Genomic DNA, 26,579 nt, shown 5'->3' with positions numbered 1-26,579 from the left:
GCCATGAGAAAATATCAGTGTTCCCAGACAGTGCAGCAAAGGACTGTCCCACTTAGCCAGACGTGGTCAGTACTGCTTAACTGGATACTCCCGTGTGTTACCCTAGTGACAGGGCAGCGGGCAGTCTGGGTCCGACTTGGTTGCTCTCTGATGGCAATCCTTTTTGCAAGTTACCTGTCAGGAGCACTGCCTGGATCACAACTGTGAAAGTATTTCCGGTTTCACTTGTCACCGGGACACTGCAAGGTGGGCAACTTACTTCTTTTTTGGGTTCCACACTTTGATTACGTCGTCCTTTCTTTGCTCTTGGTTCTTGAGTGACCTTTAGCTGTGGACATCATCAAAGTAACAGCACATTATTCCTGACACCACAAAACACTTCTCTGCTGGAAGACTAGCCATGGACCCACAGGGGAGAGGTGGGCACCTGCTGTGTCCCTCTCACATTAGCTCTTTCAAGACCACATGGTTGGCACTCACTGAATGATTCCTCTGGGCAGAGGGCTTGAAAGAGCTAACTAATGTGCTGGTCAAATCTGGATCAGTGGTGGTGGCTTCTGTGAACTAGGACTGTTTCTGGTTTGTTTTGCGGAGCACTTGACAAATGTTGTGTGAAGGAAGAAGTCACCACCTGCTCATTCCATGCCAGTGCGTCCTGGCACCCACACCTCCGGAGCACAACTGACAGGTTCTCACTGGCGCCCTCACCTGCTCGTTGCTGGTGGAGGAGATGCTGGACTCTGCCTCCTCCTCCCCTCGGTCCTCATTCTTGGACTTCCAAAACCTCCCTTCACGGAGGAAGCGCTGATGCAGCTCCAGTTCGTCGCAGGCCTTCTTCCAGCCCATACTGCGCTTAACATGCAGCCGGTGAACATTGACTGTGATGTCCTGGATGTTCTCAGAAGGAATCCAGGCCCTGTGAACAACATTGAAAAGAGACAGTTAGAAGTTTCCCAAACGGCAGAAACTCTGTGCATTGTAAAGCACAGTTTGTGGCTTGAATAAAAACTTTTACCAAGTAGAAAAAAGGTGAATTGACTTGTTTTTCACAGTCATCAGAGTAAAGTCCTCAGGGTGAGAATGACTCATAAGCCTTTTTTAAAGTGTTCAATATCTCATTGTTTTGAATACTATAAATTACTCAAAATCTAGCTACTTGCATGTTAGAATTATAGAAAGTGAAAGTCGCTCAGTTGTTTCCGACTCTCTGCAACTCCATGGACTATACAGTTCATGGAATTCTCCAGGCCAGAATACTGGAGTGGGTAGCCTTTCCCTTCTCAGGGGATCTTCCCAACCCAGGGATCGAACCCAGGTCTCCTGCATTGCAGGCGGATTCTTCACCAGCTGAGCCACAAGGGAAGCCCAAGAATACTCGAGTGGGTAGCCTATCCCTTCTCCAGAGGATCTTCCTGACCCTGAAATCAAACTGGGGTCTCCTGCATTGCAGGCGGATTCTTTACCAGCTGAGCTACCAGGGAAGCTATAGAGTCATTTGCAAATGCCCAGAAATGTTCATGAGACAGTTACATATAAAATGAGGTCATCACATCCCTATTCATTAGATAGACCATGACTAACAAGTGGGAAAGTGTATACCATTGTGCAACCAAGCACTCAATTGTGAGCCCACAGTTGATCTACAACTACATTTGGTTCTATCAGGAAGAAAGCTAGAATAGAAACTGAAGAAAACTTTCCTGGGTACTAATCACTTACTAGCCCTAGTCTCCCACTGCATCCACTCACCTGGGGCTGACCACGGGCCAGTGAAAGCACCACAGAGTGTACAGTCCTAGAACTGTTCCTGCCTCATCTGACGGCTTGCGGAGATGCTGCCCAGATGGGCTTAAGGTAAGCTATTAACTAGCAGCTGGAACGCAGCGAGGGTCCTAATGGTTAGGTTTCCCGGTAACTACGCTAGTGCTCCTACATGCATTGCCACTGCCCTAAACTGAGAAACAAGGAGGAACAATGCTGCACACACAGTCTAGATGACTCTGGACACGAAGAGAGAAGGATGTCACCAGTGAGGATATGCGGTGGGATACAGCACTAGGAATAGACCAGGATTTACTGTTTCCAGTCTTACTATGGAGTTACAGAAATACTAGACCTAAAACTGTTCTGAAGGCATCAGAGAATCCTGGCATATATGCCTAATGTTATAAATGTAGACTTCTAACTTGCTTGTGTAAACTAAGCTATTTGCTTTAGAATTTAAAACCACATTTTTAATATACAGTAATCCATATGGTTACATGCTAATGACAGCTGAAATTGTTAAATTTGAACTTATTTATAAATATTACATTAACTGTCATCGGACAGTGCTATATTAGAAACCAAAGTAAACTACACTTGAGAAGAAGTGCAAATACAATTTTGCTTGTGGAAGAGTTCCTTGCCATTAAATCCTGTATTCTTATTTACTCTTTCAGTCAGCAAACATTTACTGGGCAATCAAAAACTGTTAAAACACTTTTTAAAAGCAGTATGTTTTTGAGGGGGATTTCCATCATAAGCAGTGCTGACTACCTGAAATAAACTTGTGACCTAGGAAAGAATTTTATCCTGTTAAATTATGTATCCCTTGGATTTAATAAAACTGAATGAATAGTCTTAATGTGAGACCTTATTAAGTCTCAATGCAATTCATACAACATACCTATTCTCTCAATCATCTCCATTACTATAGATAATCAGGTTTCAAGTTTGAGACATGCAGTCTGATCTATACTATAAAAGGGAAACAGAACACACCCTACAATTTAAAGTTTAATAAAAAGAGAGAAAATTGGATCTGGCTATACCTACACATCTGTCAATCCAAATTCAGAATTCTCTGAGTCTGTGCACAATAAGATGGGCCTGCGATCTGACAGGATGTGCCCCTTCTTTCTTGCCTGTGCCATCCACCCTCCAACCACAGGCAGCACGGAGAGTCAGACATGCATGCCCTGCAGACCTGCTCACCAGGACAAAGCATCACAACCTGCTCTGTGCTCGGGAGGCAGCAGCAGGCTCTGGTTTGAGCATATGGAGGGACAGTCCATAATCACGTGTCTACCTTTTCTTTCCCCACTAGGTGCAGAGATATGAGGTACTAGCTAAAGAATATTTACTATATTCATGGTGATCTCTGCATAACAATTCTTCACTTTTCTAAATTAACTGTTAATGAAATTCAAAACACTAGGTCAAAGTTCTTCCCTCATATCCATTCTTAGATCGCAAGACCCACACTCTCCTATACTCCCGAGTTGATTATTTTTGTCTGTGACTCTGACAGAACCTTGAAAAGTTGGTTGAAACTCCCACAAGGACAATACAATTCTGTGAAATGGACCATGCTGAGAAGCTCTCCACTTAATTCCCACCATTGACACCCTTCTGAGTTTACCCTTCTAAATTCTGCCACTGAAACTGTCCCAGTAAGGTGCCCAGTCAAGTTACATGCTGGTTTGTTTTTTAATTTAAAACACACTTCACACTGTTCTGATGGCAAAGCACCCAGAGCACCGGTAACTGCAGCCCTGGGTCCACCTCAGGGCTCCTTTATAAAGGCCCGGCGGTGATGGTGGCTCATGGGTCATGATATTACCTCTGGTGATGGTGACCGAAGAAGCGGACATCAACCTGATTGTCCTCTTTCTGCATGACTTTGGCCGGCCAGAATCCAAAACCTTTCATTTTAGCCCAAACCAGCTCATGATTAGGTATCTGGAAATAAAATGTTTTATCTTGTCATATTACTTGTAAAGTATTACATACAAGTATATCATTAATACTGACCTACTTAGGTATAATATTTGCAATACTTCTTTTATAAGTCCTAAACGCACAGAATGTACTCCCACCCCAGGACTGGTTGATTTTTGCCTCCAAGAAAAACACCAAAAAATTAAAATTTCCATAAGCAATGTGGAGTGAAAAGAATCTCCTGACAGCCCATGGAACTCTGGAAGGAAACCAAGACCCACGTGAGTAACAAAGGCAAACTGAACACCCTAACTTTGCTTCATGAAATATAGTCCAACCCTGGGAGCTTGTAAGAAATGGGAGATTTTCAGGCCCTCCTCCCAACCTACTAAGTCAGAGATGCAAATTTTAATGAGACCGTCAAGTGACTGAAGAGCACAGTAATGTCTCAAAAAGTGGGAGCTTTCAGGCAGGCTCTTATGCCCTTGTTGGGGGGGAGAGGAGAAACCTTTGGCACTAACATGTCATTCTAGGGGAAATCACACAGCTATATATAAAGACTTAGATTTCTTGTGAGATAATGAAAAATTTTTATTTATTAAGGGATTCGATGTTTATTCCTATTCTTAAAGTTCTCATTTTAAAGTAAGAAATGGATACTGACCCCAAGTTGTTTTTTTCCTATGTTTCAGTTTTCTATACTCATTAAAACCATGATATGAAGAGAAATGTTTAGAAGCATTATAATCTTAAAGTAAATTGGAATAAACTTCCTTAGAGCAGTACATCAGAGACACTGAAGAGGTTAAAAAAAAGAAAAGAAAATCTCAAAATTTCACATACACAAGGATAGCAGAACCAATTGTCAGGACGAGCATTTGATAAATAGAAGCAATTCTTACAAAGCTGTAGTTCATCCAGCTGAAAAAGAAAAGTAACTATTTAGCCTACATAAAATATATGCATGCATACAACTAGCCAGATGCCTGTGAATCAGCACTCTCTTTCATGTTTCTAGTCTTCAGTAGTGTTCTTTAAGCTTCACATTTGAATTCTCCAATGCCACTTTCTTGTCTGAACCTCCCAAGAGGGCCCCGAGTACACTCGGAATAGAAGACTGATTCCTCAGGGCGCACTGCATCTGCCCTCGGCTCCCCAGCCTCACCGATACCTTCCAGTTCAACACATACATGAAAGGCTATTTCCCCAGAAATGTCTTCTTGATATGCCCACAGAAAATACCACTACCAATAAAAGCAGCCCTTACTCTGCCTCATTCTCCATTTTAGTCCTGTTTTCTTTCATATTTTCTGTAACTTTTGTAAAGAAACTGATTTGTCTCTCCTTTTCCTGAGTCTCCTTCCTCAGAACGCAGCTGTATGAGCAGGAAGCCAGCATCCTGACTCCCATTTTATTCCTAACTCAGCACACAGCACACACTCAATAAACATGTTTAATGAATGGAAGAGTCATATCATAAATGGAATAAAGAAACAAAACTTTTTATATAAATTGAGACACTTTTGCAAAGATAATATGGTTATAGATGAATGTTTTAAATAAGAAAGGCCACCCAAAAAAATCTTTCCTAAATATATATTTCATATATTGTTAATTATGAATGCTGATGTTGGGTTGCTTTTTTGCCTGTGTAGTGTAGTAAGAACTCAAATTTGTATCTTTCAAAGAGGGTAACATTTTTGAGTGCCTGCCCAGTGCAACACACTTTACATGCAGTCATATTAACTAATTTGCTTTTAGTTAAGGAAAACAATTTCCTCTTGTTCTAACTAGAAGTTACTTAGTAACTAAGTCTAATTCCCAGAATTAGTCTCTGAGAACAGTTCTGCCAGAATTCTAGCCTCTCTCCCCGCCCCCGTCTCTCTTGTTTGCATTGTATATACCATGTATGTCAAACATGGTATATTTATGTCAAACATTATATTTAAAGAAATGGCAAAATTAAAATGTACATATCAGAATGGAATTCTAAAATAGGTTAATGTAGAAAACAGCAAGCATTCAGGTGTTAGGTGTGGCAGTACCTCATGACAGGTGTCTTTATAGAGCATCCGTGCTATGTCAGCTTGCTCACTGTCTGCTGTAATTATAAAGACAGATGCCTGTTACCAGTAATCACAGGACCACCAGGAAACACAAGACTACCAAAATTAATATAGCCATTTAAATTCTCTTTCAGTTTAACAAAAGTGGACATATACCACGGAAAATAAACACATGTATTCAAAATATAATTCAGGCAGTAAAAGAAAAGTAAATAGGCAGCTTTAATTTTATATTCAACATAACTTAATACTCTCAGTATAGATTGGCCTCTTTCACTACTTTTGAATGAGGGGATATTGAAGGGAAAAAACAAATACTAGAGTTCTGCTTTTGGCCAGTCAATTCTATAAGCTATATGTAGTTATCTATATTACTAAATATTTTTAAGTTTAAACCCTAACATTATCACTCACTTATAGACTGTTCAGGTATTGTTTTAGTGTAATGTTTTATAAAAGATATTTCTCAACATGCAGTGTAAACATATGAATAAAAAAAAAAATACAGAAAAAAAATTATTGAACCTCCATAGAAAATGACTGTGTTGTGGAGAAGCAACTGAGCATCAGCTTTGAACTCTTCGTAACTTCGGTATTTCCCTTCGTTCACTTTCTGCAGAGGGAAAAAAACCAAAATGGCCAATGGTTAATACTGAAAACACTTGCCATCAATTTAACAGTGTGAGAGTGTGGGAAACAGCAAGATTTTCCAGAATGGCATTACAACTGCCCCTGTGTCTACTGCTCCTGTGTCCATACTGACAGAATGTTCATACAAGAAACCCACAACTCCGTCTACAGTCAGGGTATTCCAGGACGGTGAAGTGCAGAAGGTCCCACATCCTCAGCCACGTTGTTACTGCAGCATGAACATCTCATCTGTAACAATGATAAAAGCTGCGGCTACGTGCTGTACATAATGAAAGCTTTGGTAGTGGGGTTGATGAGACCTAACTACTTATCTACCATGTAGGGAATATGCTACGCACAGGCCTGTACTATAATTAACAGGGCTTCTTTGAAAAATAAGAATGACTTTCTCAGCAACTCTCTCAGGGCTCTGGTTTCAAGAACAGTCACTAATATGAAAAGTGAAAGTGAAAGTCGCTCAGTCGTGTCCGACTCTTTGTGACCCCACAGACTACACAGTCCATGGGATTCTCCAGGCCAGAATACTGGAGTGGGTAGCCGTTCCCTTCTCCAGGGGATCTTTCCAACCCAGGGATCGAACCCAGGTCTCTTGCATTGCAGGTGGATTCTTTACCATCTGAGCCACCAGAGAAGCACAAAATTTATGTAAGTTAGGAAAATAAAACTGAAAGAAGAAAGAGCTGTTAGCCTCTGTGAAAGATTACCACAAAGAAGACAAGGCAATTCTGAATTAGAGCTAGGTGGCTGACATAGTTTTAAAATCAAGTCCTCACTGGTCCTCTGTGCACCAAGACGACAGTCGATGGCTTCTGTCTGGCATCGAGGGTCACAGGGCTCTTCCATGAACACTGATACCCAAACTCCACCCTGAGCGCCTCACAGTCTTTGGCTCAGGGGCGCAAGGTACCACCAGGCTGCCTGCCTGCACCCAGGTGGGTACACCCACACCCAGCAGTCCTCATGCAGCATCACAGCTCGCATTTTGGTCTCCACCGTAAACCTTTGGAAGCATAAAAACCTGGTCTTCTTCCTCTTCATTTCCTTCAGGGTGCTTCTGCTCATGGTCAGCACTTGCTAATAAGACACCATCAGCCCAGCTACTAAACTCCCTGAAATGAGGGAGTCAAACTGCAGAATGTGGGGGTACCATGGGGAGAGGGCAGGAGGGACGGCCAGGCTCTTCACTGTTCTCAGAAGTTACGCAGTGTAGGGCTAAGAGGTAAAATTAAAATTGCTCGTTTTTATGAACAACCTTCATTTGCCCCTTTCTTCCACTGAAATAATACACCTTCAGTTTTTCCAGCTATTAAGCAGATTAAGGAATGAGCAGATGATTTAAAATTACTCCTATTATGGCCAACCATAAGATTTTAAAACTCAAATGACACATAGCTTCAGAATTGGTGTATCTGCAAATCTAACTGGAAGCACGTCAAAATGTTCATTGCATTTGTAATTAAATATTAACAAACCCATTAATGGCCCTCAGCTAAGTAGGTAAAATCAAGAACTTCACTAGAGAGATTAAGTTTTCTAGTTAAAAACCTGCTTTGTTCAAGTGCATGTCATTGTTCCCCAAGACCTGAGATCACATCTGCGCTCTCATCTTCCCTGGGGAGCAACTCCCCAGTGCTGCCGCCGAGCCCAGGAAGATACAGCTGCATGGTGACTGCATCTGGAACGTTACACTGATCAGGCTGTAATATATTTTCTTTAATCAACAAGTGTCAAGAATCTACAGGTTGCTTAAAACAAAGACTCTTAAAAGATGACCCCTGCTGGGCACCAGCGGGTGAGCACGCCCCTCACAAGGACAGCTGCTGAGGCAGGAGTAGGGCAGGTGCGCAGCCGGGCTGCGCTTGGCGAGTTTTACCTCCTGTATGGCAGGGACATCCACCGCCGAGTGCACCAGGCGCCGGTACATGGGGTGTTTGTTGTCCTTCCCCTTTTTATTAAGGTCGATAGCCTGAAAGGTCATGAGACACATCAGTTTAAACGTGGCTAGAGAGGGGTAAAACATCAATTTCTAAACAACAAGTACTTGAGAACTTAACGAAAGATGTATGTGCACTATAGTTTAATGTGGCATTCCTTAAGGTCTGAGTAGAAAGAACAGTTATTTCGGAAAATTCAGTTTCATTTTAAAGACTTAAGTATCAATGAAAATGTTCTTTCTGATAAATGGAAGTTTAAAATGTAAATGTTTCTAACCTAATGCAGCTAAAGAAATGCCTGTGTTGAAAACAAAGACAAAACAAATCTAAGAGCATTTTACGGACTATTCAGAGCACAAAAGCGCAAGACAGCAGCGGCTTCCACCCCTCACGCTGCACTGCGCGTACGTGCCAGTTGCCTGTCAGGAACTCCGAAGGAATATACACACTTTAGGCGATTCGAAGAGCCCTCGGAACTTACCCTCTCCTTCATGCGGGAGACGATGAACCTGAGGTATGTGCTCATCTCCTGCTTGTTGGTGTTTTTCTTCTTGACGCTCTGTTGGAAACAGAGAAGGCCAAGATAAAAAATCTGATCATTTGTAAGTCTATATTCTTGCTAAAGATGTCTATATATATAAGATTATAGTATGCAAATATAGATTTTCTCAAACGATGTACTATTTCCAACACATCTCCAAAATTTGCATACCAGAAGTAGCGTTTAATGTTAACAATGTAAGAATCAGAAAATATACTGTCCTTGACATAACACCTCAGAGAATGATGCAGTTTTCTTTTCTCGATGTTTTAAAATTTCAGTTTTCAGATGACAAAAAATAATGACAATAACAATAAAACAACAATAATGATGTAACGTAGAAATCACTTGTTTTATTTAAAAAATCAATGGCTGAAATCCTTTAAGGGATATTTTAAAATAACAATGTTGAACAGTGAATTTCAATATAACATTATTTTCTATTAAAAAGGTTATTAAAAGTCTGTCACTTAGAAATTACATACACTGAAGCACACACATCTACATTTCTACTTTGAAGTGTTATGGGTCTTTTCAGTAATAACTTCAATTTCCATTAGTCTTGCCTAAAAGCTAATTAGGTTTCTTCATTTCTGTCTCAGAAAACTTAATTTTACATGAATTAAAGAAGGATTTTACCTTTAATGTCACTTCTAGACAGCTAGGAAACAAGGACCAATGTTCCAAACTTCTTAGTTGAGGCTAAGACAACCACGAGAGATACTGGACCATAAGCAGTCCGCCCTGCAGAGGACAGAGCAGTCTGGCCCACTAGTAAATAAATGCTGTAACTTTTTCAGGCTGCTGCATTATGAGTCTCTACCCAGTGACATTATTACTTACTCCCCTAAGAACTTTACACACAGGAAGTCATCTCAGTAATGCTAAATACGTTGGAAGGAGCAAAGTTTTCTCGTGTAAATGACAAACCTTTGCTATGGCTTAACCAAGTGCTTATACATTCACAGCACGAAGGCATCTGAGTCAAAAGTGGAAACCGTCCTCTGAGATGAGAAGCAGTTTCGCACAGGTCATGCCTGGCGCCATCGCCGCCCCGCTCCCCAGACTCACTGGGGCGTGGCTGGTGAACGGCCTTACTGTCTACAGACTGCAGAACACATTTCTCACCCTGGCCACACTCCAGATACACTGGTGGGCTCCCACCCTAAGCATCTGAACTGGAATTTCCAGGCAAAGGTCTCCACCATTTGTTCCTTCATCTACTGTTAACTCCTCAGGTGGTTGTGACATGAAAGTGAAAGTCGCTCAGTCGTGTCTGACTCTTCGTGACCCCATGGACTATACGGTCCATGGGATTCTCCAGGCCAGAATACTGGAGTGGGTAGCCACTCCCTTCTCCAGGGGATCTTCCCAACTCATGGTTCAAATCCAAGTCTCCTGCATTGCAGGAGGATTCTTTACCAGCTGAGCCACCAGGGAAGCTGGGTTGTGACATGAGGCCAAGACCAAGTGCCAATGGTGTACATGTGGAGTTTAAAATGCAATGATATTTCCTGAACCCCAGGTTGTATAATCTTTGGGAAAAGGGACTTTGATGTAGCTTGTAAATTCTCACTTTAAACAAAATCCCCACATGGGGAGAGGGGAGGAGAGGGTGAGATGTATGGAGAGAGTAACACAGAAACTTACATTACCATATGTAAAATAGACAGCCAATGGGAATTTGCTGTATGTTTCAGGAAACCCCAAAACAGGGGCTCTGTATCAACCTGGAGGGGTGGGATGGGGCGGGAGATGGGAGGGAGGTTCAGGAGGGAGGGGACATATGTACACTTATGGCTGATTCATGTTGAGGTTTGACAGAAAACAACAAAATTCTGTAAAGCAATTATCCTTCAATTAAAAAATAAATGAATAAATCCCCTGCGTAAGCCCCAGGCACACAAACACGTGAGAACTATTAGTTGCTCCCTCCGGTAAGCCAGAGCAAAACAACAGATCTGAAACCGTCAGCTGTTAACACTGCTGTGGAAACACTCTTGCTGACACGGCCATCCCTCCATGCACTGCTTTCTCTATTAAACAACTTCTGTTGGATACAGGGAAGAAATATTAAGAAGGCCAAGAAACCTTTTTTCTTACCTCTTGGGAAACCTATATTCCCTTAGAAAGAGAGGAGAATAAGAACAAATGCTTCCAGGGAGTTCCCTAGTGGCCTCATGGTTAGGATTCCAGGCTTTCACTGCCATGGCCCGGGTTCCATCCCTGGCTGGGGAACAGATCTTGCAAGCCAAAGACAGACAAACCCAGTGCTTCCAACTACATGCTCTGTCCTGCTCACTCTGAAGTATTTCAGGAGCACTAACACTGCTGATCCCAAACATCACCCTGATCATTAAATCACACATCTGTGTAAGTTCAGGTGTGACAGCAACCTACAGATCAGAAGTCTTGTCATACTGATACTACTTGTGGGATCTGTGTTCTTTTAACAGGTAACACAATATTCACGGGAAACACAGAACCAGCATTGTATGCAGTGCTCAAGTATTACTAAAAGCTCACTAACATGTGCCAGACCGAGCAGGGTCAGAAGAGTCTCCACTCATGGTCTCCCACTGAATAGCTCGAGCTCAACCAGGCAAGGAGTGCCCCCGAGGCCGACGCCCACCACTGCGGGCAGTCTGCATCACTGGAGAGACCGCCAGGGAAGGCGTGCTCACTGAAGCCCCACAACCGGGCTGCTGGGTCTCCAGAGTGGCTGTGAGCTCCACAAGTTCACAGGATGCATTTCTCTCCTCTCTGCACTCTCAACATCAACGGATGAAGGTTTTCACTGTGAGTCAGAACCCAACCCCTTTTGATTTAGAGCCTCAGAAAATAAAGCAATTCAGTGTTTCTCTATGGGTGAGATTTATGCAGTGCTAGAACCAAAGTGTCTCTACAGGCATACCTCGCTATATTGCACTTCACAGATACTGTGCATTTTACAAACTGAAGGTTGTGGCAACCCTGTATTGAGCAAGTCTGTCAGGGCCCTTTTTCCAACAGCATTTGCTCACTTTGTCACTTAAGGCTTAGATGATGGTTAGTTTTTTGTGATAAAGTACTTTTTAATTAAGGTAGTTACCTCTTCTGACATAATGCTACTGCATGTTAACAGACCACAGTTCAATGTAAACACAGCTTTCATATCCACTGGGAAAACAACAAATGCGTGAGCTGACTTGATCGTGATATGCGCTCCACTGTTGTGGTCTGAACCAAACCTGCAGTATCTCCGAGGTATGCCTGTGTAAGGGCTTCCCCATCAAGCACACACCTGCCAATGCAGATGTGGGTTCGATCCCTGGGTCGGAAAGATCCCCTGGAAGAGGAAATGGCAACCCAATCCACTATTCTTTCCTGGAGAATCTCATGGACAGAGGAGCATGGGGCAGGGGGATGCAGCTATAGTCCAGGGGTTGCAAGAGCCAGATAGGACCTAGCAACTAAACCACCACCACATGCCTGTACATCGTTACCAGCTTGCTCTTCCTTTGAAACAAAATTCTGAACTTTTTCAAACAGTAGGGAAAACCCTATTTCACTTGGCTTAAGTTTAGGTAACAGTGCATTATATTGTTCGTGTAATTCCTTTGCTTAAATAAAGCTCTATTTTCAGTTACTATTTCCTTTCCGTAGAGAATCTACAAAATAGATGGACATTACATGCTCTCAGAACGCTTTTACTTTGGTTTCACCTGTTTAAACATTTTCAGATTAACTGCTAATTAGGATAACCAAGTGCAGCAACATTTCTTTTAGGGAAGACTCCAAATGTACAGAATTCAGGTCAAAGGCCTTAATTTTACAAAACTAAATAATAATTTAGAGGACAGAAATCTAATTTTTGTATCATGTTTAAATTTGCTTAGGGTAAGGTGCTAGAGTGTCTCTCCTCTCCAGTGTGCAATCAAAGTGGTGGCACACGCTTGCAAGAGTGACTATTCCAGCAAAAAACTGCAATGTGACCCACGCCCACCCTTCACAGCTCCAACTCTGGTAAAATATTACCACCTCAGAAAGTCTGTTCCTGTTTTATAAAGTGCCACCTAGATTCAGGCATCCCTCTCGAGTGCTCACCACCTCTGGCTGTGCGTTAGAACCGCCTGGGAAAGCCTTGAACAATGGCCTGCACCCATTTATACAAAGTTCTGGGCCAAGCCTGACTTAGATCTGACGGAAACTGATGCGAGTGGTGTCCGTCTGGTGTGAGCGGCACTCAGCGTTAAGTCGGTGGACTTGGGTCCACAGCTATGTGTTTGTCTATTTCTCAAGTGACACATGCAAGACTTGTGCAAATCGCTGTGCTGTAAATTTCACCCCCAAGGGAAAACGTGTCACCCAGAGCTGTTGTCACTGGTTTACAGGGAGCCCGGGCACCGGCAGTCCCCAGGCCACAGGCGCTTCTCGCAGGCGGTCCTGACTGAGCGTCACTGCCAGAGCCAGGTGAGAGCCACTCTGCACACAGGCAGAGGCAGTGCCCACCCAACCTCTGCTGCTACACCGAGCAGAGTCGAGGCAGGGCCGCCAAGCTGGCTTCTCGAGTGACGCCGGATCTAGAGTCTCTCTCTCTACTTGCTCACAACAGCAGAAAGGCATCTTTCTGACATTTTAACTACTTCTTGGTTCTTCTCACTTTACATACTGGAAGCTTCACTGACTCTTGCTGTATGGGAGTCAACAAAACAAGTTTCATGTCAAAGGGGGATCATTTTGCTGAAAGCCTCTGTGTTAACTTGTTTAATGTTTTACTTGCTGCAATACATCTTTTCTGGTGACAAATACGGGATTCTACTGAAGATGCAGGGCAAGAACTCAAACACATGTGAACACTCTGGTTGACTGGTTGGTAGGTGAAGAGCTGCCAGGACCTCACGCTGCTCCTGGTGTATTCAGGAGCTGGGGGCCCACTTCCCACACATGCGGCTGAGGAGCTTGCTCCGAGAAGGCAGGCAAGTAAAAGAGAAGACCAGAACATGTGCACAGCCTCGTACAACAATCTGTAGGGACAGAACATTTCTCCTGTTTTCACATTTGCTCAATTCTTTGGCTTGCTTTGTAACACTTTCTGGTTATAATTTAAAGATCTGGTATTTCACAAAAGACATCAACAGCGCACACAGTTCTGTCCAGGGCTGCACCCTAAGACTTCTGAGGAATTCTTAGGCAACGTGTTGTGAGCTGCCTTCCATGACATTCACACCAGAGTCAGTGCCTGTTGGCCAAACCAGAACATTGATATGCCTTGAGAAAAAGCCACTATAACGGAAATTCAAGGAGTAGCTTCTAGGGTAAACACAATCCCGTCTGTAACACAACTAAGCAGACAGCTCTTGACAAAAGGGGAGAAAAACAAAAAATAATGCTGCATGAAACCTGCAGATTATCTCAGATCCAATTTTTTTCTGAGGCTTTGAAGAACCACACCTATCCTCCACCAGCAGACCTCAGGGCTCTTCATAAAGGGGCAGCTCAGGACTCATCAGAGTGAAGTTCAGGATGTTTTGATAACTGCTCTTACCACCTGACTTCGGTCAATATCTACAGATAACAAAGAGTGGAACTTTTTATTACACACCCAAAGCTGCTGCAGCCATCATGAGACGACAGCAACCCATGGCTGAAGCTGTCACAAAGGGGGCAACACAGCCACTAACCTAAGGATGGGCGTAGGCCATACCATTTCCCTGAGGGGCTGCTTCCCTAGAAGGGAAAAATAACATAAAATCTTGAGTATCTTCTTGACTTAAAAATTCTTAAGCCAGTTACAGTAACTGCTGGATTATAGCAAATCAGATGTGCCAGGTATGTATCACAGACAAAAGCACAAGTGGAATAATTCAGCCAAACTCAGTTCCTTACAGTGTTTTTGGCTGGAAGAGGGCAGGAACAAGTTTTGGCCCTGTCAAGGTTCATCCACAGCTGATTACTGATAACAATGCCCAAACACCATTATTTGAAGGAACATTTAGGACTGAATGGTCTGGAGTTTCCAATGTGCCCTAGAAATATATAGTACTTCTGGAGCAGAAACCTGCTTTAGCAGAGAATTAACGTCTGTGAATACCACTGCTGAATACCAAATATCCAAGAGAGAGAGCAAGAGAAGTGTAAAATCAGAAATCCAGGCATCTTCTTCTTAGATACACGTTTGTGCTGTGCACCTAACCAAACCCAAGCTTCCAAGTCTGTTACTAACAAGGGCTTCCCAAGACCCAGAATGTTCTTCCCATAGCAAGCTGGACCAGAGGCAGGAAAATTTCTGTCAGGGCCTCATGGTAGGCTTTGCAGACATTCAGTTGGTGGCTGTCTTGACCACTCAGCCCTACCACTGTGGTGAGAAAACAGCTATAAATAATGTATGCCTTCCATGAGCAGGACTGTGTTCCGATAAAGCGTGTGGATACTGAAATTTTCATTTCTTATAATTTTCACAAGTCACAAAATATTATTTCTCTTTTGATTTTTTCTCCCACCGTTTAAAAGTATAAAACCCACTGGCATGAGCAGTACAAAACAGAGAGTGGGCGTGATGTGCCCGTGGGTTGTGGTCTGCCAACCTCTGGGCTGTAAGCTTTGTGACAGCAGGCGCATGATGGTCTAGTTCAGCGTTCTTTGGCCCATCCAGGGTCTTGTACCGTATCCATCACATAGTAAATACTCAATAAATACTAGCTGAATCGAACTAATGGCCATAATTACTGACCAACCTCACTGCCTACGAGAAAAACATTTCACATAATTGAATTCAACAATACAAGATATCCTTCCAAAACGTGAAATTCTTACAGTGTTAGCACATCCTGACCACTATAAACCACTGTTAACTGTGCTGTGCTCACCGTCTCACTGTCACCTGAACACAGCCGAGGGCCCCTGACAACCAGAGGCTCGCCTGACATGAGGTGCCTGTGGGCAGGCTCTCCTGCGCCTCCACCCAGGACACGTCCTAACAAGCGCATCCAGGGACTCTGCTACCGCGGTCTCTGGAGCTCACTGGAGAAACACTACTCTGCATGTAAATTACCTCCAGTGTTTGAGGAATTAAGATGTTCCAAGCTCTCCTCCATAACCATCTGTAATAAATGAATCACAATGGCTTTTAACCGCACATAAATTGCCTCTATAGTATTCTCTGTAACCACCTGTAATGCTGGAATATAAAAGAATCAAAGAACTTATAAGAAATCCACTATTTAAGACTAACAGTAGAGCTGGTCTGGTGGGAGTGGCCCCAAGCCCTGCCATTTCTCCTCTGTACCACTGTGCCCAGCAGCCCATCAGTGATAATCACTTTCTAGGACAGTTTTCTAAAAACACACCTACGTTCAGTTTTGTTCACCTCCAGCACCAACACACAAAAACTAACTCTCCACTATAAGGACAGAAGAGTGGAACCCACACCCACCATCGGCACCAGGGCAGGAACTCGGCTAAACACCTGGCATCCAGAGTGCCTGATCCCCCACAGCTCCATCCTACGTCTCCCATGGCCGGGCCAGCAGCAATCATTTGCACTTGAGTTTCTGGCAATAGTTTTTTGGGTTTTTCTTTTTTAAACTTAAGTTAAAGGAACTCTAAGTATAAAAACCTCCCCTCGGATGTCACCAATCTGCCTTCTTGTTCACAGGAAAAGCTGAACGTGGAGGGTCACTCACACCACAAAGACGGTCTTGAGGTGGTTCTCCGAGAGTGCTGGCGAACAAGACTCTGCTCTCAGGTGCTCTGCTTCGTGAGAAGCTGTTCCTATAGAATCACTCATGCACAGGTTTCCAGACTGTTCACACAGACTTACAAAACAGCACGGAATGCTACTTCAGTTGCGTCTATATTCATTCATTTTTACAAAATCAGCTCTTTGCTCTCTGATTGAGGTTGGGAGGTTTTGGCTAGATTCACATGATACAATCAGCTTTGCACCACCCAGTCTAGGGTGATATACCAGCTGTTAAAGTACAGTCTCAGATTATTCTACAAGCCATACAACTGACTGTACTGTGAACATGTGGTATTCCTATATACACTACATCCACACAAAAATTGCTAGAACACTAGATCTACCGAGACGGCTGCTATGTTATTTCTACTGTGTCAGGAGTTTGATCGTTCAGGATTAAGTGTACTTTTGGGGGTGACTTTCAGCTCTTCTGCACGACATTACAGGGATTTAGGAAGACGAAAGGGACATTCAGGAAAAGCTGACAGAACACAGGCTGTCTACTTGTTCCTTCCCTCTTCTGTCAACACTGGTCTGTAAATAAAGAACAAGATTCAAAGGCACAGGGAGGATGGATTCCTCACTGTAGTAAGCCTCTCCTGCCTCTTCTGAGAACAACTCACATGACTTTGTTTCGGAATCACAGAATGTGTATCACGCAGTCTCTGCTCAATGAAGCTGACAACCAGCCAACAATACTACTACCTGCCCACCCCCTACTCCTTCCCCTCCTGCTTCAACACCTGCAGAGACAATAAAAGGAAAGTGTGTGCACTTTGTACATATTTTCAGTACATCAATGCTGCTGCTGCTGCTAAGTCACGTCAGTCGTGTCTGACTTTGTGCGACCCCATAGATGGCAGCCCACCAGGCTCCCGTCCCTGGGATTCTCCAGGCAACAATACTGGAGTGGGTTGCCATTTTCTTCTCCACTGCAGGAAAGTGAAAAGTCCAAGTGAAGTCGCTCAGTTGAGTCCGACTCTTTGCGACCCCATGGACTGTAGCCTACCAGGCTCCTCCATCCATGGGATTTCCCAGGCAAGAGTACTGGAGTGGGGTGCCATAATGCTACAAACACTAAACAAGCCTTCTATTTATCTAGATTAACCATCTATTTATCTTAGTGTAACCAAGATGTTACATCAAGTAACCATCTTGATGTAGGGACCAGGCCAACTAATTACCTCTTTAGTCCCTTATAGCTAAAAATAAAAGATAAAATTCAACTAAGGTTCTAAAAAAGCCACTAAAATGATATATCACCAAGACAAAACGCACCACAAACATTTCACACTCACATCCAACCCTTTCTGACTATGTAACTTGTTAATTTAGCGTGACAAGGCAATGTGGGGATACATGGATTTTTCCTTTCTTGCTTGGTCCAGGTAGTTTCATAGAGATTATACAACAATACATGAGGATTTTACAATTTTATATCCTAGATCCAATTTTAAAATTCCTTTACTTTTTCCTCTAGTAAGCCTAGACTGAATAGCAAAACTGCCTTATAAAGTAATTGGTTCAGACACAGACCTTTTTAAAAATTAATTTTCTACTTTTGTGAGTATAGAAATACAATCCAACTGTCTTTAAAAAATGTAAAAAAAAAACTGATTAATGTTCATTTGTAAATTTCAATACTATGACTGTCTACAACATAATTTTTTTTTAAAGTGTTTCTATTTTATCTAAACATGAAATTTCCACTCCAGAATTGATAATATGTATCTTAAAGGTAAAGGTACTTACTTTCAGGGTGAAAATATTAATAAATTTCCCACATTAAGAAAGGAAGACTAAGCAGAAAGCAAGAACAGTTACAGTTTTGCAGTAGATACATAAAGCATATATGTTTCAAAATATTTTCTTTTAGCATTCTGTCCTGTTTCATTCTGAATACATTAAATGAGAATTCTCCTTAATTTTGAGATTTAAAAAACTATACTGCTTATATACCCAAAAGAATGAAAAATTAATTCAGAAGTAAAGTTTTATCTGCAATTTGAAGAAACAGCTTTCATCATGAGTCTCAGTGCAAATGACTCAAATATAAAAACTTAACCAGAGCTGAGTTAACACTGACCAGTCAGTATGCACCCATGGTGATGTCCTAACAGAGACTTACTCTTGGTTTAGTTTTAGCAAACCAATTAAATTCCTTCATTTTCAGTAGCTGTCTAATGAGTATACTATACCTCATGTGAGAAAAATATACAGTACCTGGGGCTTAACATCAACTTTAAGTTCACTTTAAATGCTCTCTGTAGACTTCTTTCTGTATATCTATTAAGTTTCCTGTAAAACAGACCTATTTTTTCTCAATTTTAAAGAGAACCTGCAGCAGTAGGTAGACTGCAGGGATCATTTCTACTAGTCCCTCCCCTCTTTGCATCTTCTTAAACGCCGAGGAGTCAGGGATCAGAAAACCAGGAGCTGCAAACCTGGGAGAGCTTCTCAGGTTATATGTAGAACCAAAGTATTCTTAAATAAGTAAAATTTTCCCATATGCATTCATTTTCTTCTCTGCATTTTCTAGTGTTTCTGTATTTTGTTAGCAGGCTAAGTTAATTCTCCATACTCTTTGTATATTAACACGAATCTTAAAATTTGTGACCTTAAACAGGGGGAAATACCATATGAAACATTTGTAGGCAGATGAATATTTTATAAAAGTTTTTAAAGATATACTGGAATAATATATCCCTTATCCAATTCCCTGAATGGCACTTTTTCTTTTGTGACTTAGGTTGATCTTTTCATAGATAGATCATGATAAGTGTGTCATAAAAGGGATGAAAAGTGAACCAAAGATACTAAGGGTATAAACAGTAATACAATATTTTTATGCTATAATGAGACAATTTAAAAGGCCTAAGATATGGGTAAGGGATTAAGAGGTACAAACTACAATGCATAAAGTAAACAAGCTACAAGGGTATATAGTACAACACAGGAAATATAGCCAATATTTATAATAACTAAATGAAATATAACCTCTAGAAATTATGAATCACTATGTTGCACACCTAAAATCTACAATACTGTCCATCGACTATACCTCAATAATAAAGATATCCCAACTTAAAAAAAAAAAAAAAAACTTTGGATGGATTTCACTGGAGCAGCATAGAGGGCCGAACATGGAAGAAGAGGTGAGACGCTCACTGCGGCCCACCCTCTAGTGAGGAGGTGAGACACTCACCGCGGCCACCTCCTCCGGTCCTTCCCACCTGCTCACAGTTCAGAGCTCTACACTCTGCTCCCTAGTGACAGATTTTAGTCCAAACATAAAATTTTCATTTATTTAAATTTGAAAGGAGCAGAAGCATGAATCTGTAACTCCCCAAAGTTATGAAGAAATTCATTTATATAAGGAACACTAACATATTAAGAGAGGATGTAGGAAACAGGGGCCGATTTTCAAAATACTATTGTATCAGGATCATTAACCTGGAACGGGCCAACTATTTTGCTATTCTTTGCCCCTGCATTTCGTATTCTGATTTTTAGGAACAATCAGCCTCAGAGCAAACACAACACCGTCAGGTACTGCAGCCATCAGCCTGTGCACTGCACGTCACGGAGCGCACACTGTAACCTGCGCAGCACGGTGCAGGGCTTGCCCATGACCTGCTATGGAGCAGAGGGCAGCAAGGCAGAGGCTGCGCTACATCCTTCCTCTAGAACTCTTTCAAGGCGGAACTGTGGCATCATGGGGAGAACAAATGCCAGGCCACTCATGTTTTTCTTGCAGTAGTTACTACAGGCATTTAGATTTGCATTTATAACACTGCATTGCCTAGGACAGTAAGTAGCCGTTAAGTCACACTGCCAAACTGAAAACCAGCGCCTGGGTCTCCACACCGCATGCAAGCACTCAACAGACGTGCCAGTGGCTCCCACTGGACAGCACAGGGAGAACAGTCCATGCCCACAGAAAGATCTACCAGTAACTATGACCTAAAAGGCAATGTGGTGCCAACCTACGGAATGGTTTTAGGGTTTCCTATAAGATGTCACCTCGCCCATGTATTAAAAAAACCCAAGCGGATATCATTCAAAAAGTGTGATGTTTACCAGTAGGGCTGGAGACCAGCAAGTGTGCAGTGCATGTGCACACACACAAAATATACACATGCGTACACACGTGCACACACACAACTCTGACATTCACACACACATGCACATTCACCCGCAGACATGCACTGCAGACATGTATGCTTACAGGCCCACACACACAGGCCTGCCTTCTGCAACTACAGCGTCGAGGAGCAAATGGCTGTAACTTTGAAGCTGTGCAAATGAGAATGAAGGGACATTAAAGTGAGATATCCCTCTGGAGACTGTCAAATTGGTAGCAAAAAGCTGGAAAATATTTTCAGTGTTGGTATTAATGGGTTTGATCTTCTGACAAACAACTTGGTAATTTTTATCACAGATTGAAATGCGCCTATCTTTAAGAATTCTGCTTCAGTGAATTTAACTTGTAAAGGCAACCAAACAGACCTGCAAAGACGTGTATATGTCTAATTAGACATGTATATGTCTATACATGTATATGTATAATTCTTTTTTTAGAAAAGTAAAATTGACTACATTTTGTTTTAAAGATACAACCTTTAAGCAAATAAAATTTTTAAAACAATTTTCATTTAAAATTTAATGGTTTCTTTTTTCCTGAAAATAATAAAATTCAATATTATTTAAAATTCAGATAACATCTAACAAAATATAAACTTCACTTTCATACAGAAATAATGATGAGAAGAGTGCTCTTTCAGATGGAATGGGTCATGACCTTGGAACAGAGGTGCCGGAGTCCCCACCATCCCTCTGCCCCGGACAGGTGAGTTTCAGTCAGTGTTGCTGGTCAGACAGCACAGGAGACAGCACATAGACACAATGTATGTGCATCAGCGGAAACCTTTCACATCTCAGAAAAAAGGTGTCTGGGTCATTGCTGAGGAGAAGCAAGCCAGCTGCCATCAGCAGTGTACCTAACCCATGGGTCCAGCCAGTTAGTTACACAGACAGAGTGTGTACTCACAGAGGTCTGTGAGCACACTCAGCTGTGATGTGGTAGCATTGCTGGGACTGTTTTTCTTCTTTATCCTCCTATAATTTTGAATTTTTTAAAACTTTTTAAAAAGGAATTTAAAACTCTTTTTTCCAATTAATAGGAATTCTTGGTATCATGAGTATGAAACTGGATATAACTTGAATTTTTTCAAAGCAAAATGCTAACCTGATATTCAAAGCTACATTACAGTAACTATCTATTGTATTTGTATAGCAGTAGTTTAACTGTTGTTTAGAAAGGCAGATATTTCAAAGAAATATCCTCAGGGTTCTGAGATTCTTGAGATTATTATGAAAATTGAAAAAACTATTTTAAACTGAGAAAAATTCCCATCATTGCCTTCTTAAAATATTTTGGAATTTGTCAGACATATGAGATAAAGTTGTTCAACAAGCTGAAGTGAATCTGCTAACACAGCTGACAGCTGGGTGAGAAATAACCTATTCAATGCTGTAAGGGGCAGAGGTTACATAAAACAAAAGTCTTCTGACCAGTATAAAGTATTAAAAATATTTTATCTTCAAATTTAGACACAGTGATTGGCTTCCATCCACTACTTTTACCTGTACTGAAATTTGGCCCTGGTATTTTACCTTAAAAATTCCTCATTAGTAAATCTAATTACTATATATTCTTTCTAGACATTAATTAAAAATGAAAATAGAGATCCTTAGGCTGACATGGAACCATAATTTTTAAGTTTCAGTCTATAGCCTTAGTTCTCTTACTTCAAGAAAATTTAAATCTGGTCCGTCACTCTCAAGTTAGATTATTAAAAAACAGCTTTACTTGAAGTCTTGACATACTGTTTAAACAAATATATCAACCCAATACCAATCAAAAAAGATATTTAAAATTGCATTAGAATCTCAAGTTTATTATTATCCCTTTTCTTGGGAAAGAAACTGTTAGTACTTTTCTTTTTCCTGAACATAACAATTTAAAAAATAGAACAGATATAACATAGAAATAATTATATTCTTTGGAATTTTTAAAGCTCAAGCTAAACTCACCAACCCCAACACACACACAGGCTTTTTGAGTCTAAGGGAAGAGCTGCTCAGTCTGTGAAAGGAATCTGAGTTCCAGTGTTTTACTGACTCATAGCATCATTTCAGTAAGCATAATTACATCACAATGTGAGAATATCTAGGCTGACAAAGATGAAAAGAAAACCAAAGGGAAGACCACAAAGGCAGGATGGGATTGGCTAAACTCCCCTTGGCTATCATGTTTCTGTGAGCCAGCAACCCACTGAAGTTTAAAGGTTTTCATCTTATCAGTAAACGGTAAAGCAAACATTTAGAAACTGAAATATGACAACTTGATATTAAATTCTGACAGAAAAAGCATTACACATTTTCTTCAAAAGTTTAAGTGTTAAACTTCAACTCTGGAATATAAAACACCTACCATAAAGTTTAACCCATCCTCAAAAATCCCAGTGTTTTTATTTAAATTCTTTACTATGAGATAGGAGCTAAATATCAGATATTACAAAGCTACAGCTGTAAAGATTCAGGAGTGTCTAGAATTGTACTTCCTAAGTCCCTGAGCCCCTATTTTTTGATCAGTGACCTAACCTCTTTTATATTTTTACTACCTTAATATTTTTGTTCTTCAGATGTAATTAATTCTTTACTTCCTCTAGTGTAAACTGTTAGTGAAAACCATGATATTATTTACTTGTAAAACACAAATCCATGAGAGTAAACTGTAGGACATTGGTGCAGCTCCATACTGATTTATTGTAGCCTTCAAATTCTTGCAGGCCTCTAGAGAAGGTCCACACCCTGAGGCTTGATACTGATCTGTTCAGACCTAGAGGTTTATCACTAATTATCTAGCATTTAGGCATTTGATTACGCGTCATCATAACACATGTATTTAAAATGTTATAACAACAGTCTTCTGTCTGCCTACTGAACGAGTATAGTAGGGCTGCTAAGAAACATACTTAGGTAACACAAAGCCACAGTCACTAAAGGAAGACTAGAAGGGACACTGTATTTTGCTCATCATGCTGGCAAATGAACCAGATGATTTTTGGCTGGTATCAAAGAGGAGATAAAGACATAACTTTTTTGAAGAAGAAATGAATATTTAAGTTATACAAGTATTATAAAACATGTTCACAACAGAACCCATGAGTAATCTTGGCAATTTGCATGATTCCAAGTAAGTATATTAACAATAGTGAAGTACAAAACAATAGAAGTTCCAATCAAATAATTCCTGACTGATCACCATCAAGGCCATACATCACGTGGTATTTAGGCATCGCGATCACTCACACTCACACACACACACACACACACACACACACACACACACACACTGGCAGCCAACAAGCACAATCATGTACACTTTTCAACAGGGAAATAATATAAATGAAAATAATCGTGGGAAGTACCTATTTTACCTACCAGACTATTTCATTTTGGAGAATTCTTGATATACAACTGTCCCATCCCTCCACCCTCCAAAGAAAAGAAATAAACCCATGACATGACAAAAAAATAAAGGCAACATTACATGGATATAAAATGGAAAGCAGATACAGAACTTTTCCGACAATGTGCCTTTTGCTACCTGTGTTTTCTGAGCAGCCAAGAGGACTGACTGAACAGACCTTGGTATGGGACAGTGGTTCTTGATTCCCAAAGTCTGTCCATTAAAGGAGTCACACAATTCAGAGGGAATTGTAAAAAGAAGAGAGTATATTTTTACATGATTGAAACTTTCTAAAATCCATACCCTGAGTATGTATTCTGTGATATTCATTTATGAGTGTTCTGTGTTCATTAACCATCATTTCAGTAGATAACCCCCACCCTCCAGTACTTTATCCATTAACCTGGCAAGACCACCTGGGATATCTTTGTGCAGCTATTATCAATGAATTCCAACCCTCTGACCAGCACATTAAAGCTCATAGGTACTCACCCTGCAAACTGGGCACTGCCAGTGACTACTGCTGTCTCTAAGCCTGTACTCATCAGACAAACACTTGGAATGATACACACGAAAACACAGGTCACATATCAACACCTCTCCAGGCAAATGGCATTCAAAACAATACCAGTCATGATTTTCTGTTTCCCAGTCCTACAAAAAATACAAAATAATTTCGTATGACATTTTGTCAATATCCGCAATGACTAAGAACAAAATTGAAACTAAAGTCCATCAGAAGTTAGGCATTATAAACAATTTTAAACATTTACTGTGTTAAAACAGGAGGGAAAAAATACCTAGAAATTTGCTTCTTTCAATTTTCAATTCTCTCCTAAACATATTTATATTCAGAAATATCTTAAGGTGATCTGATAACAAAACCAGTCCAAAATGAAATAAGCCCAAAGCCAATACAACTTCTAACATTATCTTTCAGTTTTTATAGAATCTATGGGATAATTTCTTCAGTAAATGGAATACCCCAAAGCAACATCTATAACTTAGTATTTCAAATAAACAAACCTCTGTTTTGTTCTGATTTTCTTTAAAGAAATATACTAAGTACTTAGCATACTTTGGAAACGGAGAGAATAGTAATAAATGGTGATGCTCACTATTCTTATCTTCTCATCCATGGTATTGGATGCTTTATTGAAAATAATCATTAATCAGAATGTCCATGTTCTGATAGGTTGTCAAATTTTCAGGGTCTGTTGAATTTGGAAAAATAAATTGAAAATGTGAAAACTAAAGGTTTAATCACATTCTCCAAAGGACATTACCATCAAAAAAAAAAAAAGGAAGCTGGCTTATTTTCTTATTGGGACTATTCCTGGAAATAAAAGACCATAACAGGTGTTCAACATTTTCTTTGTTACACTTTTTTTTTTTTTTTTGTACAGCCAGTACCATTTAAACACAAACAGGAGACCAGTGTAACTTCCCTTAATTTGGAATTCATTCTTCATAAATATCACTCTTAGCATATATCAAAAACACCCCTATTAAGAGTGATGGATTAATTCTCAACCTTCTCTTGCAGATGTGGTAGTTGAATGAATAAGGGTTAAACCCACAGTTAGTATTATCAAGGCCATTTCCAATGAGGATCTTGAAATTCTAAACTAGGGCTCTGCCACCATTTTTCTTTTTATAAATCACTGTCTACACTCTGCTTCTGAGAGTGAACAGCATTCTTAGCCCCTCTTAGGTCAATAAGTCCTGCAACAAATGGCTGTGATAGAGCACTGTTCAGTCAGCACTGACTCCGGCACCGAGGGTTCAAATGCAGTGCTGCCCAACCATATGAGAAGGCTACGTCTCTCTCCTTCAAAATGGAACGTGAGCAGCTCATGTTCTGAAACTTAACACCTTCCAACCCACATTCAGAGACACAGCTAAAGTACACTAGTAAGTTCTGCAGAAATGTAAACTCCTTTGCTTGCCATTTAGTAAGAAATTGGCAATCTGTAGCAACCACGGTAATAAAAAAGCACAACCATTTTTAGTTGTCTGCTGCACATGTGTAGACTCTGCTCACTCAGTAAGGGAGGAATAATTTCAGTCAGACTGTTTAAAAGACCGTAAGGTACTGATTTGACATAAAAGCCTCATCCGTGCATGGTAGAAAAAAGCTCCCCCACAAAGCCTGACATAGCGGTGCCACAGTAAACTGTGGTGCTCGGCTGTACTAAAGTAACAATCTTTGGTGTATCTCTTTCACACAGCTCATAAGGAAGCTGTGTTTTAGCTATTTCCATGTTCGCACCAAAAATCACTGATAATTTAGGTTCCAATGGAGATAAGATGGCTTTTTAAAATTTACTCTTTCCAAATTTAAAACCAAATATTTCAGAATATGTTCCTCATAACTGTTCAGAGACATCTTAAAAGGATTTTGGTGGCTTATATATACTCTTTA

General features: G+C 40.9%; 1 protein-coding gene across 17 annotated transcripts in view; it reads right to left on the bottom strand.

Annotated features, from left to right (window-relative positions):
• Positions 1–26,579, bottom strand: part of ZMYND11 (zinc finger MYND-type containing 11) — a 75,231-nt gene that overhangs the window by 4,159 nt on the left and 44,493 nt on the right. For 7 of the 17 annotated variants that reach the window (XM_006041438.3, XM_044927933.1, XM_025264067.2 and 4 more), the window contains 9 exons: positions 24,647–24,808; positions 8,835–8,912; positions 8,293–8,385; positions 6,294–6,381; positions 5,748–5,803; positions 4,546–4,623; positions 3,605–3,723; positions 709–916; positions 260–328 (listed from right to left, as the gene is read on the bottom strand). In XM_006041438.3, coding sequence (XP_006041500.1) covers positions 260–328; positions 709–916; positions 3,605–3,723; positions 4,546–4,623; positions 5,748–5,803; positions 6,294–6,381; positions 8,293–8,385; positions 8,835–8,912; positions 24,647–24,808 — 951 coding nt within the window. Of the gene's footprint in view, positions 1–259; positions 329–708; positions 917–3,604; positions 3,724–4,545; positions 4,624–5,747; positions 5,804–6,293; positions 6,382–8,292; positions 8,386–8,834; positions 8,913–24,646; positions 24,809–25,272; positions 25,369–26,579 lie in introns of all 17 variants that reach the window. The other 10 variants (XM_044927936.1, XM_006041446.3, XM_044927927.1 and 7 more) reach the window with 7 other exon arrangements.

Source organism: Bubalus bubalis, chromosome 14 (genome assembly GCF_019923935.1).
Source record: "Bubalus bubalis isolate 160015118507 breed Murrah chromosome 14, NDDB_SH_1, whole genome shotgun sequence".
Taxonomy (NCBI): Eukaryota; Metazoa; Chordata; class Mammalia; order Artiodactyla; family Bovidae; genus Bubalus; species Bubalus bubalis.
Note: the sequence above shows the minus strand (reverse complement) of the source record. Positions and strands in the feature narration are given on the sequence as shown.